The following is a 17,092-nucleotide window of genomic DNA, read 5'->3' as shown; positions in this document are numbered from 1 at the left end:
TGCAAGGAGGCATTTGTAGGAGGATAAGGTGATAGATTTACAGATTTTGATAGGGAGTTTTTCCTATGCATAAGTGGCAGCACAGGAGAAAGAGTAGGGTGATGTGAGAATGACCAGTCAAGTAGACGATCTTCGGAGCAGCAGAAACAAATTAGAGATAATAAATACCTAATATATAAGATGACATGTGTTGTCAATACTATATCATTGTTTTCTAGAATAGTAAGGAAGGGAACTGTTGTTGATATTTATACCACAAACAGTATAAATGATGAATGGCACATTACAATAGAGATGATTAGGACCAGCTGAAATGCTCTTTCCCATACACCTTTTCATTGAAGAGGATATTTTGATCTGCTTGGAGCAACAGTGTCTTGACAAATTTGAAGTGTTGTGGAAGGCTTCCAATAATTACTGTTATTTGATTAAAATAATTTGGTTTAGTTTTTAAAACATGCATTATGAAGCAAAATTAACATTCCTGCAGATAGCTGCTTTAAGTTTATTTATTATATAAAACAAAACTTTCCTATCTCCAAATCTCTTATTTCTATTAGGGCTGTCAAAAAATAATAAAAATAATCGCAATCAGTTGTGAGATTTTAAAAAATAGTCATGATCTATCGCAGTTTTAATTGCATTATTAAACAATAGAATACCAATTTAAATTTATTATAAATATTTTGGATGTTTTTCTACATTTTTAAATATATTGATTTCAGTGACAACACAGAATGTTAAGGGTACAGTGTTCACTTTATATTACTTTTAGTGCAAATATTTGCACTGTAAAAAAAGATAAATAAAAGAAATAGTATTTTGACAATGTAAAGAAGGTACCAATGTGAGATTTCTAAAGATAGCTACAGCTGTCGACCAAAGGTTTAAGAATCTGAAGTGCCTTCAAAAATTGGAGCGGGATGAGATGTGGAGCATGCTTTCAGAAGTCTTAAAAGAGCAACACTCAGATGTGGAAACTACAGAACCTGAACCACCAAAAAAAGAAAATCAACCTTCTGCTGGTGGCATCTGACTCAGATAATGAAAATGAACATGTGTCAGTCTGCACTGGTTTGGATCATTATCAAGTAGAACCTGTCATCAGCATAGAAGCATGTTCTCTGGAATGGTTGTCAAAGCATGAAGGGGCATTTGAATGGTTAGCGCATCTAGCACGTAAATACCTTGCAACGCCAGCTACAAAAGTGCCATGTGAAAACCTGTTCTCACTGTCAGGTGACATTGTAAATAAGAAGCTGGCAGCATTATCTCCTGCAAATGTAAACGGACTTGTTTGTCTTAATGATTAGCTGAACAAAAAGTAGGACTGATTGGACTTGTAGGCTCTAAAGCAGTGGTTCTCAGCCCAGCTGTGTGCTAAAGGCCCCATGGCCTGCGCAGCAGGTTCCAGGAAGGGCCCGGGGTCCAGGCTGCCCAGCCTGGCGGGATCCAGGGCCCTGGCAGCCCAGCTGCCCAGCCCTGCGCAGCAGGATCCAGGGCCTGGGCTGCCTCCCAGACCCAGGACTCCACTTTGTTGGAGGGGTCTCTGGGCAGGGGGCAACCCACAATGATAAATGGGTTGAGAACCACTGCTCTAAAGTTTTACATTGTTTTGGTTTTGAGTGTAGTTATGTTAAAAAAAAAAAAATCAACGTGTAAGTTGCACTTTCACAATAGAGATTGCACTGCAGTACTTACCTCAGGTGAAGTGAGAAATACTATTTGTTTTTACAGTGAGCATATTTGTAATAAAAATAATAAAATAAAGTGAACACTGTACACTTTGTATTCTGTGTTGTAATTGAAATAAATATTTGAAAATATAGAAAAACATCCAAAAATATTTGTAATAAATTTAAATTGGAATTCTATTATTGTTTTACAGTGCTATTAAAATTGTGATTAATCTCAACTATTTTTAATCTAGTTGTTTTGCAATAATCGCTTGCATTAACCGCGATTGACAGGCCTAATTTTTATATGATATATTTGCATATGCACAATGGTATATATGATGTATAATGTATCTTTTTATTTTATTTTAGTTTGTGCCATTCCGGGATTACATTGACAGAAGTGGAAACCATATATTGAGCATGGCCAGACTTGCTAAAGATGTCTTAGCTGAAATCCCAGACCAGTTTCTCTCTTACATGAGAGTCAGAGGAATCAAGCCATCACCTGCACCACCTCCATACACACCCCCTCTTCATGTGTTACAGACTCAGATATGACTACTCCAAAAAGGTTAACACTTGCCACAAACCATGTAGAGTTACTGAGTCAGTGGTGCACTTTAAAGAACCAGTGAATCGAGACTGTTGTCTGTCGGGATGAAGTAGTAGCTTGTGATAGGTTTTTGGATCGAAACAAATTCTCTTCATATACCAAAATTCTCAATATGGTTGCATGAGCAACTGAAAAGCTTTTAAACGCTATTCTCTTCAAGTCTTATTGTTTTCTGACTGAAAAAGCTACTTTTTCATTTATTTGTTGGGGGAAAGCACAAGTCACAGTTTCAACTCAGAAGATATTGTTCTCCCTGACTGCTGTGTGTATATAAATATATAGGAATGCAATTCCTCTGTATCAATGTTTACATGTTACTACTTTTTAAATTTAAATACTTTTATAAATATTCTTAAGAATAAGAGTTTGGAATATTGAATCATGTGTCTTCTAACTTGCAATAGTTATAGCCACAGAAGAAGCAATATCTCTTTGAATGATTGTCCAGACAAATAAAAGCGCAGAACTAAAGAAAAAGAGGACAAATACATTCATATTTCTCAATAACTGAATTGCTTCATGTAAGTGCTTAGTAGTCAATTCATCTGTCAAAATTTAAAACAGTATTTGAGAAAAAAATCTGGAGATGTGAATATTGTAACTGTATTTGACTTACTAATAAAGCTAAGCCTCAGGAAGGGGGTTACGTATTTTTCAGAGATACTCCAATTTCTAAATTTATGTAAGTTTACATTTTTTAAAATAGGTTTTGCTGGCTGAATAGAACAATTGCATACTACACGTAATTAAAGAAGAATTACCTCAAGTCCCATAGCTGGCTGACTTAACTTAGTAGAATCATCTCATACATTGCTTAATAGCATTAGCACTTTTGCTTCTTAAAACTATTTTCAAGTGATTACAACAGACTTTTTATAATAAACCGTTTTAATGCTCATTTAAAATGTAAAGTTGTCACCTATTGTCTAGATTGCCAATTCAAAGGGATGCTGGCTCTTAATATTTGGATTCAATTGTTGTCATCTAATCACATTGCTATTCGAAGTGCACAGATGCTAATATTTCATGAATTAACTGATTTAAAAATTGCACAGCCATATTGCTTTGTGCACAATAGTTTTGTGTATTTAACAACCCAACATTTTACTATATGCCTGTTCGTATCTAATTATAAAATGTTTTGCATGTACAGTTTTTACAAGAAATTCACAGTATTGTGAGTATATGTGTCAAAGATGCATTATATTTAGAATAAATGGCCTTAAATCTCACAAAATTCCTGGAAATGATTGTGAATTGCCTTCAAATTCTGTTAAGACTGAAAAATGTTTTATTTTTTGTGTCATGATTGTAACTACCTTGTAATGTGACTTTGTTTTCTTTACATATAACTGGTTTATTACTTTTTCTTACTTCTATATGTTGTACTGTACAGTGTCAAAGTAAGGCACATTTTTTAAGCATGAAAAGAGTTTTTGCTGAAAAACATATTTGCAGTATCAATGACATATAACTATGTAAGTGCAGAATCTTCCATTTTGAAATATATTAAAACTTAAATTTAATATCTCACATTGTATATTATTTTTTCAGATAACTGTTCTGTCATAACAAGGACTTTTTTGTAAGAACAAATATTATTTTAACTTTATTTCAAACCAGTTTTTACATGAGAATGAAGTTAATTTTTTCACAAAAATGTGTGGGATTTTTAGTGGGCTTGTGTTGCGTGAATGAAATTTAATATCTGGCAACTACTGCTATTAAGGAGAGAACTTCATAAAAACTATGTATCAATCTACATTATGTTATGTTCCCTTCTATGCTCTGAATTAATTTTAAACATGCCATAATTTCTTTATAAGATGTTTTTAAACATTGTATCAATAAGCACTTCACAAGAATTAAAGCAAATTAATATTATACAATGGTGCACCTCTGTTGTTCCAATGTGATAGCTAAGTTTCTGTTATTACACTTGTAAACCTATTGTAATGGTCAACAGGTTTAACAGCTTTTTCAGTCTCCAGCCCAAGTCACAGGTTGCCATTCTTCTATCCTCTGCTCCTATAATCATTTAGTTCTCTTTATATTTTTGATTCAGCAGATATCAGACTGTCTCCAGAAAGAAAAAGGTTTGAGGGCTATTAAATATCTTAGCCCTGACTCAAATAACACTTTATAAATGCAAAGCATAGTGTTAAAGCTAATTTGATTCTTTACATTGATTCAGTATGACAGTTTTGAGATGGGTATATAACCAAAACAATTTTTCCCACAACATACACACCCATTACATCTGCACTATTTGATGTTTATGTATGACTGTATTGATCTTATCTAGCTACTGTTGATTTATAAATTAAACAAATATGAAAAGTAAAATAAAAAGTAATGAATAGACGCAGTACCATTTCCCTAGTGACAAAAAGGGAATGGTTGGCAATATTCCCTAGATCAGTGGTAGGCAACACGCTGGCTGTCACTTCCCACAGCTCCCATTGGCCAGGAACAGTGAACCGTGGCCACTGGGAGCTGTGGGCAGCCATACAAATGTAAACAAACTGGCAGCCCACCAGCGGATTACCCTGATGGCCACTGCCCTAGAGGATTGACAGCTATGGAATTGGTGTGCATTTTTTAGATAAAGTGGAGGCCGACATAATCTCTTCCTCCTTATTAAAAGAGATGAGACATTAGGATCCAGATTCACAAGAGGACTTAGATGCCTTACTGCCACTATAGGCACATGCAGGGCCGGCTCTAGGGGTTTTGCCGCCCCAAGCAGCCAAAACAAAACAAAAAAAAAAAAATGCCGCAATCGTGATCTGCGGTAATTCAGCGGAAGGTCCTTCGCTCCGAGTGGGAGTGAGGGACCCTCCACCGAATACCTGAAAGTGCCGCCCCGCTCCGGAGTTGCCGCCTCAATCACCTGCTTGATAAGTTGGTGCCTGGAGCCGATCCTGGGCACATGAATCCCAGAATCAGTCCCCGCTGGTATTCAAAAAACCCTGCTCAGATGCTGCCAAAGCCTGTAGGAGCCCAAACTCGTTCTGTCTAAATTTTTGCAGTAAAAGTTCCTTAGGTACTTATGTTTCTGCCGCTGTACATGCAAACAGCAGCCTCACCATTGCCATCCAGACACCTAAGCCCCAGAGCAATACACAAACAAGGAGAAGATAGGCATTCCTCCTACTAACTCACCTGCAGGGCCCAAACTGGTAAGCAGGCTCGACAAACACCTGTCAGGGATGGTCTAGCTATACTTAGTCCTGCCTCAGCACAGGGAGATGGACCTGCTAACCTCTCAAGGCCCCTTCCTACCCTACATTTCTAGGATTCAGTGAAATAGAGTAGATCAATGTGCTCAAATAAAAATTAGAAAAAAAATTCTCTATTTGATAGTTTTAGATCAATTTTAATTCAATTGAATTTATAAAAGCATTGGAGGCTTTCCAGGCACTTGCTAAATTTTCGTGTTCTCTCAGGTGTATGTCAATCCTGGGAACGTATCCAACAATGGCAAAATGAAAGGAAGCACAAGCAGCAGAAAAGTCAGAGATAAAGAGTGAGAGAGACTGAAAAACAAGTGGGGGAAAAAATTACCAAAAAACCCCAATCCTGACTGATATAGGATACAGAAGTTGTTTTCTTTTTTATGAAAGAGGAGCATGAAATTTTTGGCCTATTAGTACTGTGATCCCTCTTTTGTACTTTCTGCACTGATCAGTCTGCTAGTGATTACTTTGTGTTCAGAATCTTTCTCCCTCTTCTTTTTAGGCAATGTGGCCTTTCAACTTGACTGACTTCTTTTATTTTTTTTTTAAATTGGTCCTGAGTCAGAGAGGACAGTTGTTAATTAAAAACTGAATTCTTAAAAAATAAGTAATTCACAAATACACAGTTGATTTTACTCCCTTCCTGAGGTTTGGCTTTTGGGAAGTTAAATAATAATTCTGGAACATGGGTGAATCTGTTTTACATCCTAGATGTCTATACATAAATGCAAGGAGTATGGGGAATAAACAGGAAGAACTGAAGGTATTAGTACATAAGTTAAATTATGATTTAATTGGCATCACAGAGACTTGGTGGGATAAACCTCATGACTGGAATATTGGTATAAAGGGGTATAGCTTGTTCAGGAATGACAGGCAGAGAAAAAAGGGAGGCGGTGTTGCATTATACATCAAGATACACTTGTTTTGAAGTCCAGAAGGAGATGAGAGACAGACCAGTTGAAAGATAACAATACAAGCAGAAAAATAGTCGATGTGTCACGGTAGGGGTGTACTATAGACCACCAAATAAGGAAGGGAAGGTGGGTGAGGCATTTCTAAAACAGATAACAAAAATATTCAAGTCATAAGACATAGTAGTAATGGGGGACTTTGACTACCCAGAAATCTGTTGAAAAAAGTAATATGGCAAAACACAGAATTTCCAGTAAGTTATTGGAATGTATTGGGGATAATTTTTTTGTTTCGGAAAGTGGAGGAAGTAACTAGGGGACAGCCATTTTAGACTTGCTTCTGACCAACAGGGAGGAATTAGTTGGGAATCTGAAGGTGGAAGGCAATTTGGGTGAAAGTATCATGAAATGAAAGATTTCATGATTCTAAGGAAGGGAAGGAGCAAGAGCAGCAGAAAAAGGACAATGAACTTCAAAAAGACCAACAAACTCAGGGAACTGGTAAGATCCCATGGGAAGAAAATCTTGAGACAGAGGAATTCAGGGCCCCTAGCAGTTTCTCAAAGATACAATATCAAATGCACAACTGCCAACTATTCTGATGTGAAGCACAGATAGGAAGACTAGTAAGCAGCAAATACAGCTCCATTGGGATCTGTTTAATTACCAGAAAATCAAAAAGGAATCCTACAAAAAGTGGAAATATGGCCATATTGCTAAGGATGAGTACAAAAAAAAATAGCACAAGCATGTAGGGACAAAATCAGAACTGCTCAGGCACAAAATGAGTTACCCCTAGCAAGGAACATAAAAGGCAATATGAAGAATAAATACACTAGAACCATAAGAAAGTGTAGGTCCTCTACTTAATGGGAAGGAGAACCAATAACTGAGGATGTCATGAAGACTGAAGTGTTTAATGCCTATTTTGCCTCACTCTTCACTAAAAAAGTTAATGTTGACCAGATACTCAACACAATTAATATTAACAACAAAGAGGATGAATGCAAGCCAAAATAGGGAAAGAACAGATTAAAGACTATTTAGATAAGTTAGATATAGCCAAGTTGCCGGGGCCTGATGAAATTCATGATAGGGTACTTGAACTAGCTGAAGCAATCTCAGAACTGTTAGCAATTATGGTTGAAAACTCATGGAGGATGGGTGAGGACTGAAGAAGGGCAAACATAGTACCTATCTTTAAAAAGGAGAACAAAGTGGTCCCATGGAATTTTAGACCAGTCAGTCTAATCTCAATATCTAGAAAGATGCTAGAACAAATTATTAAACAATCACATAAAGGATCATAGGGTTATAAAGAATAGCCAGAGAACAAATCATGCCAAACCAACCAGTTTCCTTCTTTGACAAGTTAGTGGTCTAGTGCATTGGAGGAAGTAGTAAATAAAATAATAATTGGAGATATACCTATCTCCTAGAACTGGAAGGGACCTTGAAAGGTCATTGAGTCCAGCCCCCTGCCTTCACTAGCAGGACCAAGAACTGATTTTTGCCCCAGATCCCTAAGTGGCCCCCTCAAGAATTAAACTCACAACCCTGGGTTTCAGAGGCCAATGCTCAAACCACTGAGCTATCCCTCCCTGATATATTTTGATTTTTTTAGTAAGGTGTTTGACACAGTCCCATATGACATTCTCAGCTGCAAACTAGGAAAATGTGGTCTAGACAAAAATACTTAATGGTGGGTGCACAACTGGTTGAAAGACCATACTCGAAGCAAAGAGTCCTGTGGCACCTTATAGGCTAACAGACATCTTGGAGCATGAGCTTTCGTGGGTGAATATCCACTTCGTCGGCTACCATACTCAAAGAGTAGTTTCAAATTGCTTGTTGTCAAACTGGGAGAGTATATCTAGTGGGGTCCTTCACAAATCAGTCCTGGGTCTGGTACTGTTCAATATTTTCATTAATGACTTGGATAATGGAGTGGAGAGTCGGCTTACAACATTTGTGGATGACATCAAACTGGGAGGGGCTGCAACCACTTTGGAGAACAGGAGTCAATGTCAGAATAACCTTGACAAGTTAGAGTAGTGGTTTGAAAGCAACACACTGAACTTCAGTAAAGACAAGTGCAAAGTACTTCACTTAGGAAGGAAAAAATCAAATGCACAATTTCAAAATGAGGAATATCTGGCTAGGTGATGGCCCTGCTGAAAACCATCTGGGAGTTATAGTAAATCACAAATTGAATATGAGTCAATGATGTGATGCAGTTGTGAAAAAGGCTAATATTCTGGGGTATATTAACAAGAGTGGCATATGTAAGACATGTTCTACTTAGCACCACTGGATCCTCTGCTGTAGGATTGTGTCCAGTTCTGGGCACCACCGTTTAAGAACGATGTGGACAAATTGGAAAGAGTCCAGAGAAGAGCAACAAATAGATAAAAGATTTCGAAGGCAAGGTTAAAAAAACTGGGCATGTAAAGTCTTGAGAAAAGAAGTCCGAGAGAGGACTTGTAACAGTCTTCAAATATGTCAAGGACTGTTCTAAAGAGGTCAGGGATCAATTGTTCTCCAGGTCCACTGATGGTACGACAAGAAGTAATGGGCTTAATTTGCCGCAAAGGGAGATTTAGGCTTGATATTAGGAAAACTTTTCCAACTATAAAGATAGTAAAAAGCTCATAGGCTTCCAAGGTAGGTTGTGGAATCCCCATCTTTGGAAGTTTTTAAAAACAGTTTAGGCAAACAACTGTCAGAGCTGGTCTAGGATTATTTGGTCCTGCCTCAGTGCAGTGGCTGGACTTGATGAGGGCTCTTCCAACCCTACATTTCTATGATGCTATACACCTCCATCTTAGCTTCCTTCCTAAGATTGGCTATGACACAGTTCTGGGGTTAGTTACACCTTTGTCCCTGCCATGGTCTCCTCGAGGTCAGACCTTTAGGGCTCAAGGACACATCGCTCTTTCTCCACACCACAGGTTTAGGCATAAAAGCAATTAACCTGTGCTTATCACAGCAGGTCTAACCTTAGTCTAGTGCTCGCTGTTCTGCTGTCTGCCAGGGCTATGACCAAGTTTACCAATAACTTGCCAGCTTTCATAAAAGCACAATACACTTATTTTGGATAAAAGCATTGCAGAGTGAGCCACCAATAAACAGTCTACACACATGCTATGCTTACCCATTGTACCCACCTGCCACATGGAGACAGGTAGGTTTCCAGGCCTTCAAACCCTTCCAGCTGGGTTTTGTCCTCTTAGTTACATTGTCAATGCCAGGATTAAATTAATCAGTTCAGGCTGACCATTTTTAGCAAAAGTCCTTTTTTTGTTGTTGTTGTCTGATGGGCCACTTGAATGCAGTCTGAACCAGTGGCTGCAATTCTTCCCAGTGGGTAGTACGCCTCTGGAGCTGTTTACTTTAAATCCCTGGACAGCTAATTACCCCCATTGAATTTAGTGGCTGGAGTGGGGGAGTTCTGTAACTCTCCCTCATTGAGCCAGAATACAAGCCCTACCTTACAAAGCTACATATAACATTCATAGATAGATACAAAAGTTAATAGCCGCTGTGCCCGTAGCATCTGACACATCTCAATATAAAGAGCCTTTTGAGGTTTCTATGCTCCCATAGTCTCACACCTTCACAAGCTGTTTCTATAGTCTCCCACAGGACCTCCGGGCTCTTTCCCTAGTTCCTGCCAACCGAAGGGCTACACCCAGTGTGACGGGTTGCCCCCCCCCACTCCAGGGTGCCACCCGATGTACTGGAGTCCCATTGAGCCTGCCCGTCCCACCAGCCTGGGCTCCCTCACTCTGTACCAGACCCTCAAGCCTTCTCTAGCACAGTGGTTTTTCAAACTTTTTTTCTGGCAACCCAGTTGAAGAAAATTGTTGAAGCTGGTGACCCAATGGAGCTGGGGATGAGGGGTTTGGACTGTGGGAGGGGCTCAGGGATGGGGCAGATGGTTGAGGGGGGCAAGAGGGAGCAGGGGTCTGGGCTGGGGGTGCAGGCTCTGGGGTGGGGCTGGGGATGAGAGGTTTGGGGTGCAGGAGGGGGCTCCAGGTTTGGGAAGGGCTCAGGGCTGGGACAAGGAGTTGGGGGTGCAAGAGAGGTCAGGGCTCTGGGCTGGGAGTGCAAGCTCTGGAGTGGAGCCAGGGATGAGGGTTTGGGGTACAGGAAGGGGCTTTGGGTTGTGGGGGGCTTAGAGCTGGGCAGGGGATTGGAGCGTGGGTTTGGGGCATGGGCTTACCTGGGCGATTCCCAGTCAGCGGCACAGCGTGGGGTGCTCAGGCAGGCTTCCTGCCTGTCCTGGCACTGTGGACTGCTCTGCACCCTGGAAGCAGCCAGCAGCAGGTCTGGCTCCTAGGTGGAGGTGCATGTGGAGCCCCGTGGCCCCCCCGCCTAGGAGCTGAACCAACTGCTGGCCGCTTCCAGGGCGCAGCGCGGTGTTAGAACAGGTAGGGACTAGCCTGCCTTAGCTGGGCAGTACCGGCTGACCAGAGCCACTGAAACACAGTGCCTTACATTCCGCGACCCACTACTGGGTTGCGACCCGCATGTTGAAGACCACTGCTCTAGCACACACACAGGTAGGGACACGCCCAGCTGCAGAAAGACACAGACACTGAAATCAGCTCTGCAGGGGGAGAATCAGCTAAGAGATTGCCCAGAACTCAAGTGCACACCCCCTCTATAGTGTAAACCCAAGATTGTGTCATCATGTGCTGCACAGAGAACTAAACAGCATAAATGCATTGAAATTTGTCCCCTCCCTCAATGTGGAGGAAGATATGCACAGCCTTTTGCCCCCTCCCTCAGTTATGAATTCCACAAACTGGTTTAGAGACAACAAAAACAAGTTTATTAACTACAAAGGATAGATTTATGTGATAAGTGATTATAAGGGCTAGCAAACAGATCAAAGCAGCTTACTGAGCAAATAAAGCAAACTAAGCTAAATACACTAAAGAAACTGGCTACAAGTAGTAATTTCTCAGCCTAAATGTTGTTTTAAGCAAGTCACAGAATTTTCTTGAAGACAAACTGCTCTTGCTTGCAGCTTAGAATGCCTGGCATTCATTTCACAGGCCAGACACCTTCTAGCGTGGGTCCAGACCTTTCTTCCCCAGATAAGTCTTAGGTGTTTTCAGTAGGCATCTTGAGCAGGGATTCAGTGAAGAACTGACCCTGATTAATTCACACCCCAGCCTTAAATAGGATGTACATACAGCAGGCATCCTTTGTTTCCTACTTTGATCCTCCACTCCCTACTGGTGGAAAAATACCAGCAGTCCAAGATGGAGTCCAATACCAGGTGACCTGATCAGATGACCCTGCAGTGTCAAAGCAGCCATAAATCCTCAGGAAGACTGCCCAGGAAGATGGAAGATTAGCATCTTCAAAGTCCTATTGTTCTCCCTAATGGCCCAGCCAGACTGATTGCACGCCATCTGGTGAGCGTTCCCCAGAGGTAAACCCACTTGTAATTGTTACATAGTCAATAATCCTAACCTCAGATACAGAAAAGATCCATGCATAAAAATAGGTTAATCATATTCAGTAAATCATAACCTTTCCAATGATACCTCACAGGACCCATCTTGCATAAAACACATCATAGTTATGCCATATTCATATCGTAATTATATTTCTATGAAGAATATGGGGTGTAGTGTCACACCCAGTTTTCTTATATTCTGCTGCAGTTAACTATTTACACTTACCATACTAAGGACAGCAGAACATAGCTGCTCAATGCAGGGTTCTCACTCCAGCTAATGGTACATCCCAGGCTGGCAAGGGCTCTTGCCATTCTGCTACGGGAAGGCTTGACAGATGTCTTAATTAATGGCGCTTTTATTCTGTAAATAAGTGATCAGCTCTTCATGGAGCTAAGAAAGTTGCCTACACACTCTTATTACAGGCACTGAAACTGTGCAACAGAGCCACCCCAAAAGCCATTCAACTTTGTCAGCAGCCCTGACAAAAGTTCCAGAAATCCTGGATACCTGTGGCAGGGTTATGACGTTGGAATACACAGATAGGGCTCAATGCTCTCCAGAGACCTGCCCTCCTCTCACAATGAGCTGAGCAGCACCAGGGCCGCCCAGAGGATTCAGGGGGCCTGGGGTCTTTGGCGGCGGGGGGCCCCTGCATGTCCCGGGACCTGGGGCAAATGCCCCACTTGCCCCCCACCCCCGGGCGGCCCTGAGCAGCACAACTGAAAGAACCAGCCCGGTTTTGACTTAGCTCTGCAGTGCTGCCAGCGCAAAATCATACCCCTTTTTCAACCATGCAGTAACCAACCACCCCATACCCAAAATAGCCTGACACAAGCAACGTGTAAATATTGTACAGAAAACATATCAATAATATTTGTAAGGCCATAATATTAACTCTAGTACCGCACACAAACTAAGCGAAATGCTCATGCGTGGCTAATAGTTGCTGGAGCAAAGGCATGAATTGGAAATCGCACTGCCATCTTGGGCATGACAGACAGGAGCTGGGGGCAGGTGTGCCTTTTTGACATATACCACTCATCACACAAAGAAGAGTTGACAAGTGGGAAACAAAACCATTTTAAATGTACCCACCATGCAGTATATTCCTGCAAAATCATCCATAACGTTTATGGTGATATCAGAACCTCCGCATCATAAAAAAAACTTGAAAGAGGAAGAAAGAGACCTTATGCATCCTTGAGAGGAAAACTTGAAACCTATTATAGCCTCAAATTAATAGACTCAGATGAACCAGGATGGGGGGTGTGTGTGGTATAATATTATAGAAAGGGGCTCAGGGAAAGAATCAAGATGAAAACAGTATTTTCACTATTTGGTTTTGAAGGAGAGACCCAATAGTAAGCTAATGCAGCGCTACTTGTCTTAATGGCTTTGCTCTCCTGAGTGGTTCCAAAAGCGTGTCTTCAGCTTATGTGTCATATAAATTTAAATGCTCCTGTTTCTCATTTGTGTCACCATCAGAATTGATAATACAATTTTCTAAAGCATCGGCTGGAATTTTCTGGTGGAGGCTAATAGTGTGATATATGCAACAGACCACAAACATTTTGAGAATCTTTCCTGGACTTAATTTAATGAGTCCTCCTGTATGATTTAAGAAGTGAAATCTCACTTTTAATTGTCTAAATCATTGTTCTGCCTTTCATTAAAGCTAAATGTTATATAAATTTTTGCCATACCGGATCAGACCAATGGTCAATCTAGTCAAATATCCTGGGAATGTGCAAGAAGAAAAAACAAGACCCCCACACCTTTAGAGGACAATTATGTAATAAATTGCCCACATGAGAAGATTCTTCCTAATCACAAGGAGCTAGTGTTTGATTTACAGTCAGAAGCATGATGGGGTGTAGCCTTTGGCTGTCCTTGTCCATATCTCTAGAAAGGTCTGTTCTGGTGTGAATCCTAAGTGCTTAGATTCAAAGCCACCTTGAGACAGTGAGGTCCAAGGGTTATTTGTGCATTATATAAAAACCATTCTTCTTTGGGTGATGGTCTCTATGGATTCCAGATGTGGGTGCCCACGCGTGTCATGCACCAGAGCTGGAACTGTTTTGTAGTAGTCTCCATTGACCTGCATGTGTGTCATGTGTCGTCCGCATGTCTGCATCTGAAAAAAGCCGTGCGGGTCGACAGTGCTCCAGTTCTCTCTTACTGATGCATGGCAAGAGTCAGAACCCCTGTTCCTCAGTGCTCTTAGCTTTGCTAAGAGACCCCGTGTCTGGTTCTACTTTCATATATATAGTTCAGGTTTTATAGTTGTAGTCTTGTAAAGTTCTTAGTTAGGTGGGCTCCCCTGTTGGTCTTCTTCCTCCAGTGGGGAGACCCTCCACCCCACCCCTTCCAGGGATTATGCCCTGGCAAACCAGCTTAAAAAACTGTGGTTTGTGCCCGTGCTCCTTTTCGGTGAATGATGGGCACCAACATTGCCTTGGCAAAGCCCCACATCATCACCCACTGTTCCATCTGCCACTCAGTCCTGCCTCAGACTCGAGAAGTTAGAGAACTTCACCTCCACACATTTCTGATGTGGGAGGCTATGAGCCAATGTGCACCTCAGAGCTGGGACCAGCAGATCCATCAGAATGGCACCCATCACCACCAGTGAGTGCCCCTCTTGCTTCCTCCTCAGTACCGTCACATCTGCTGAAGCCCCACTGAGAGCATAAGAAGAACGGACATGGCCATAAGGGCAGCTTCCCCAAGCCAGGCCTCGGCAGGTGAGAAGTTGCACATCGACCTGGCTGCAAGACAAAGCTATCCCTTTGGGAACATAAAGAACAGCGAGAGCGAGAAAGAGACTTCATCTTTATCCTTCACCTTAGGGAGACAGAAAAACCAAGCAATTTCATCTCTGTGATGGATCCTGGTCAGGCTGGCCAGTAGAAAGCTGAAAATAAGACAGGGAGGTGAGAGAAGCCATCCTGAACAAAGACCATAGTTTATTAGATTAAGTTTTAGAATTCTAGTTGTGTGTTTTCATTTTTATTTGCTCGTAATCATCTCTATCTTTAGCACTTCTACTTCATATCACTTAATCCCTGCTCTGTTGTTAATAAACTTGATTTACTCTTGCTATAAGCCAATTCAGTGCTGTGTTTGAAGGGAAGGATGTATTTACTCCAGCTAAACTGATAAATTGTGATGTATTAACTCTAACAGAAAAGCGAACTTAGTATTTTCTGTGAATGCACAGTGGTAGGGTCTGTACACTGCAGAGAAACATCTCTGAGTCCCTTGGGGGCTGGAGTTTACTGATTGTTACCTGCAAGGTGAGGTTTGGACCAGGAGAGCCTTGAGGATTTTGCTGATGAGGAAGACAGACTGATCTGGCAGCATAGGTACTGGAACTAGGGGTTCTGGGGGTGCTGCTGCACCTTCTGGCTTGAAGTGCTTTCCATCATATCCAGTGTTTACAGTTTGGTTCAGTAGCTGTCAGCACCCCCACTATGCAAATTGTTCCAGCACTCCTGTGTGGCAGGGAGCTGACACACAGTCTATCTGCCAGCAAAGCTCACTCTTGCTGAGGCAGAGAGGTAACACCAAGACTCACAGCTCTGGGTATCCCCAGCAGTGTGTTATGACTCATCAAGTTACCTACATCACTTTTAGAGCCCTACAAGCAGCACTACAGTGGGAAGAATTACAGGGAACATCCCTATAGGGGTACTCTGACCTCATGAATACATAGCAGGGTCAGGGTCCCGGCTGCTGCCCTGTGGAGTCAGCCTGCGGGGTCGGACTGCAGGGTCCTGGCTGCTGTCTGGCCCCACACAACAGGATTGGGGTCCAGGATCAGGCTGCAGGGGTCAGGCTGCAGGGTCCCGTCTGCTGCCGGGCCCCGCACAGCGGGTTTGGGGTCCAGGATCAGGCTGCAGGGTCCCAGCTGCTGCCCAGCTACACACAGTGGGGTCCAAGGTCATGGTCCTTCCTGCTCCACTCCTGGCCCCACCCTATGGAGGGGTCTCTGAGCAGAGGGCTCTGGGCATACAGGTTTGCACTGGGGTTTAGGTGGGGGCCCTGTGGTTCTCAACCAGCGGCCGACTATGATAAATAGGTTGAGAACCACTGGACTAAAGTAACATCACACGTGTTGCTTTGACAGTTTTTGTATAATTGCTTCAGCACAAATGTAGTGATGAACCTACAACTAAATTCATAGTAATGTAGCCAAACAAACAAGCCTGACAACATTCCTTTAGATGTGTTCAAGCGGAGTGTGCTGTTAGATGACAGGGGTTTAAAATAGCACCATAACAAGCTTTTCCTACTGTAACAAACCCTGATATTTCCCTCGTGTCTCACTGTTAATGGATAATGTGTCTCTTGATAAAAGGAGAACAGAAATGTTTTTGGAGTTGGTGGAGTGTAATTGCATAAACTTTATCTGATGCCCTCACCTGTGTACCTTTCACCACCACTGTGCATGAATTCTCAGAAAAAAATCTTCCTCTGGGTCGAGAGAAAATCAGTTTACAGTGCCAGCTATGACTGTGCTACTGCTATCTACCAATAACCAGCCTCAGAGCTGATGGTTTCCTTCTGAGGCTGCTATTTTCACAGAGATTTATTGTTTTTTAGTGCCTCTATCCGGGAATACAAAAGACTTTTGTCTTAAACTGAATTCTCCTGCACTTCTTAGGCTAGACATTCCTAAGCACTTGGCACTTTTCTGTAATTTGTTTTTGTATAAATTTCCCCTGCATGCAGCAGTTTCCAACCCCTTCAAGAAATCTAAGGGGAACAGCACTTCTTTAGCATTTTACTTGATCATGTCATCATCTGTATTCATAATATGCTCAGGATAATGGTGGAATCACAGCTGCTAATAAAATTAATTCACATATATTTCACCCTGCACCCCAAATGATATCCATTTCAGCAGATAAATCGGTTTCCTTTCTAACAGTATGGTAAGCACAAGTCAGCTGCACTCTCTGCTGAGATAATTTCTCTTATCTCCCTGAGCCCCATGGGTGAATACAAATATGAGGGAGCTGATGACACAGGTGAATGAGGAAAATCTTTGGATTACCATGGTCCATTATTTGGAAGGCTCTCTCTGTACTGCCTTATTCAAATATTACCCACTGCCCTGACAGAATTAGTAAAAAAAGAAAGACACATTTTAATACATGCCTAAAAC

At 41.7% G+C, this 17,092-nt stretch overlaps 1 protein-coding gene across 6 annotated transcripts in view; it reads left to right on the top strand.

The window, feature by feature from the left end:
• CPNE8 (copine 8) overlaps nucleotides 1-3,825 on the top strand; it is a 240,245-nt gene extending 236,420 nt beyond the window's left edge. For all 6 annotated transcript variants that reach the window (XM_039515855.1, XM_039515839.1, XM_039515873.1 and 3 more), the window contains one exon: nucleotides 2,049-3,825. In XM_039515855.1, coding sequence (XP_039371789.1) covers nucleotides 2,049-2,237 — 189 coding nt within the window. In that variant the 3' untranslated portion in view covers nucleotides 2,238-3,825. The remainder of the gene's footprint in view (nucleotides 1-2,048) is intronic.
• Nucleotides 3,826-17,092: the final 13,267 nt, after the last annotated feature.

This window comes from Mauremys reevesii, linkage group 1, assembly GCF_016161935.1.
Source record: "Mauremys reevesii isolate NIE-2019 linkage group 1, ASM1616193v1, whole genome shotgun sequence".
In the NCBI taxonomy this organism is placed as follows: domain Eukaryota; kingdom Metazoa; phylum Chordata; order Testudines; family Geoemydidae; genus Mauremys; species Mauremys reevesii.
This window is presented reverse-complemented; position numbering and strand designations above follow the sequence as displayed.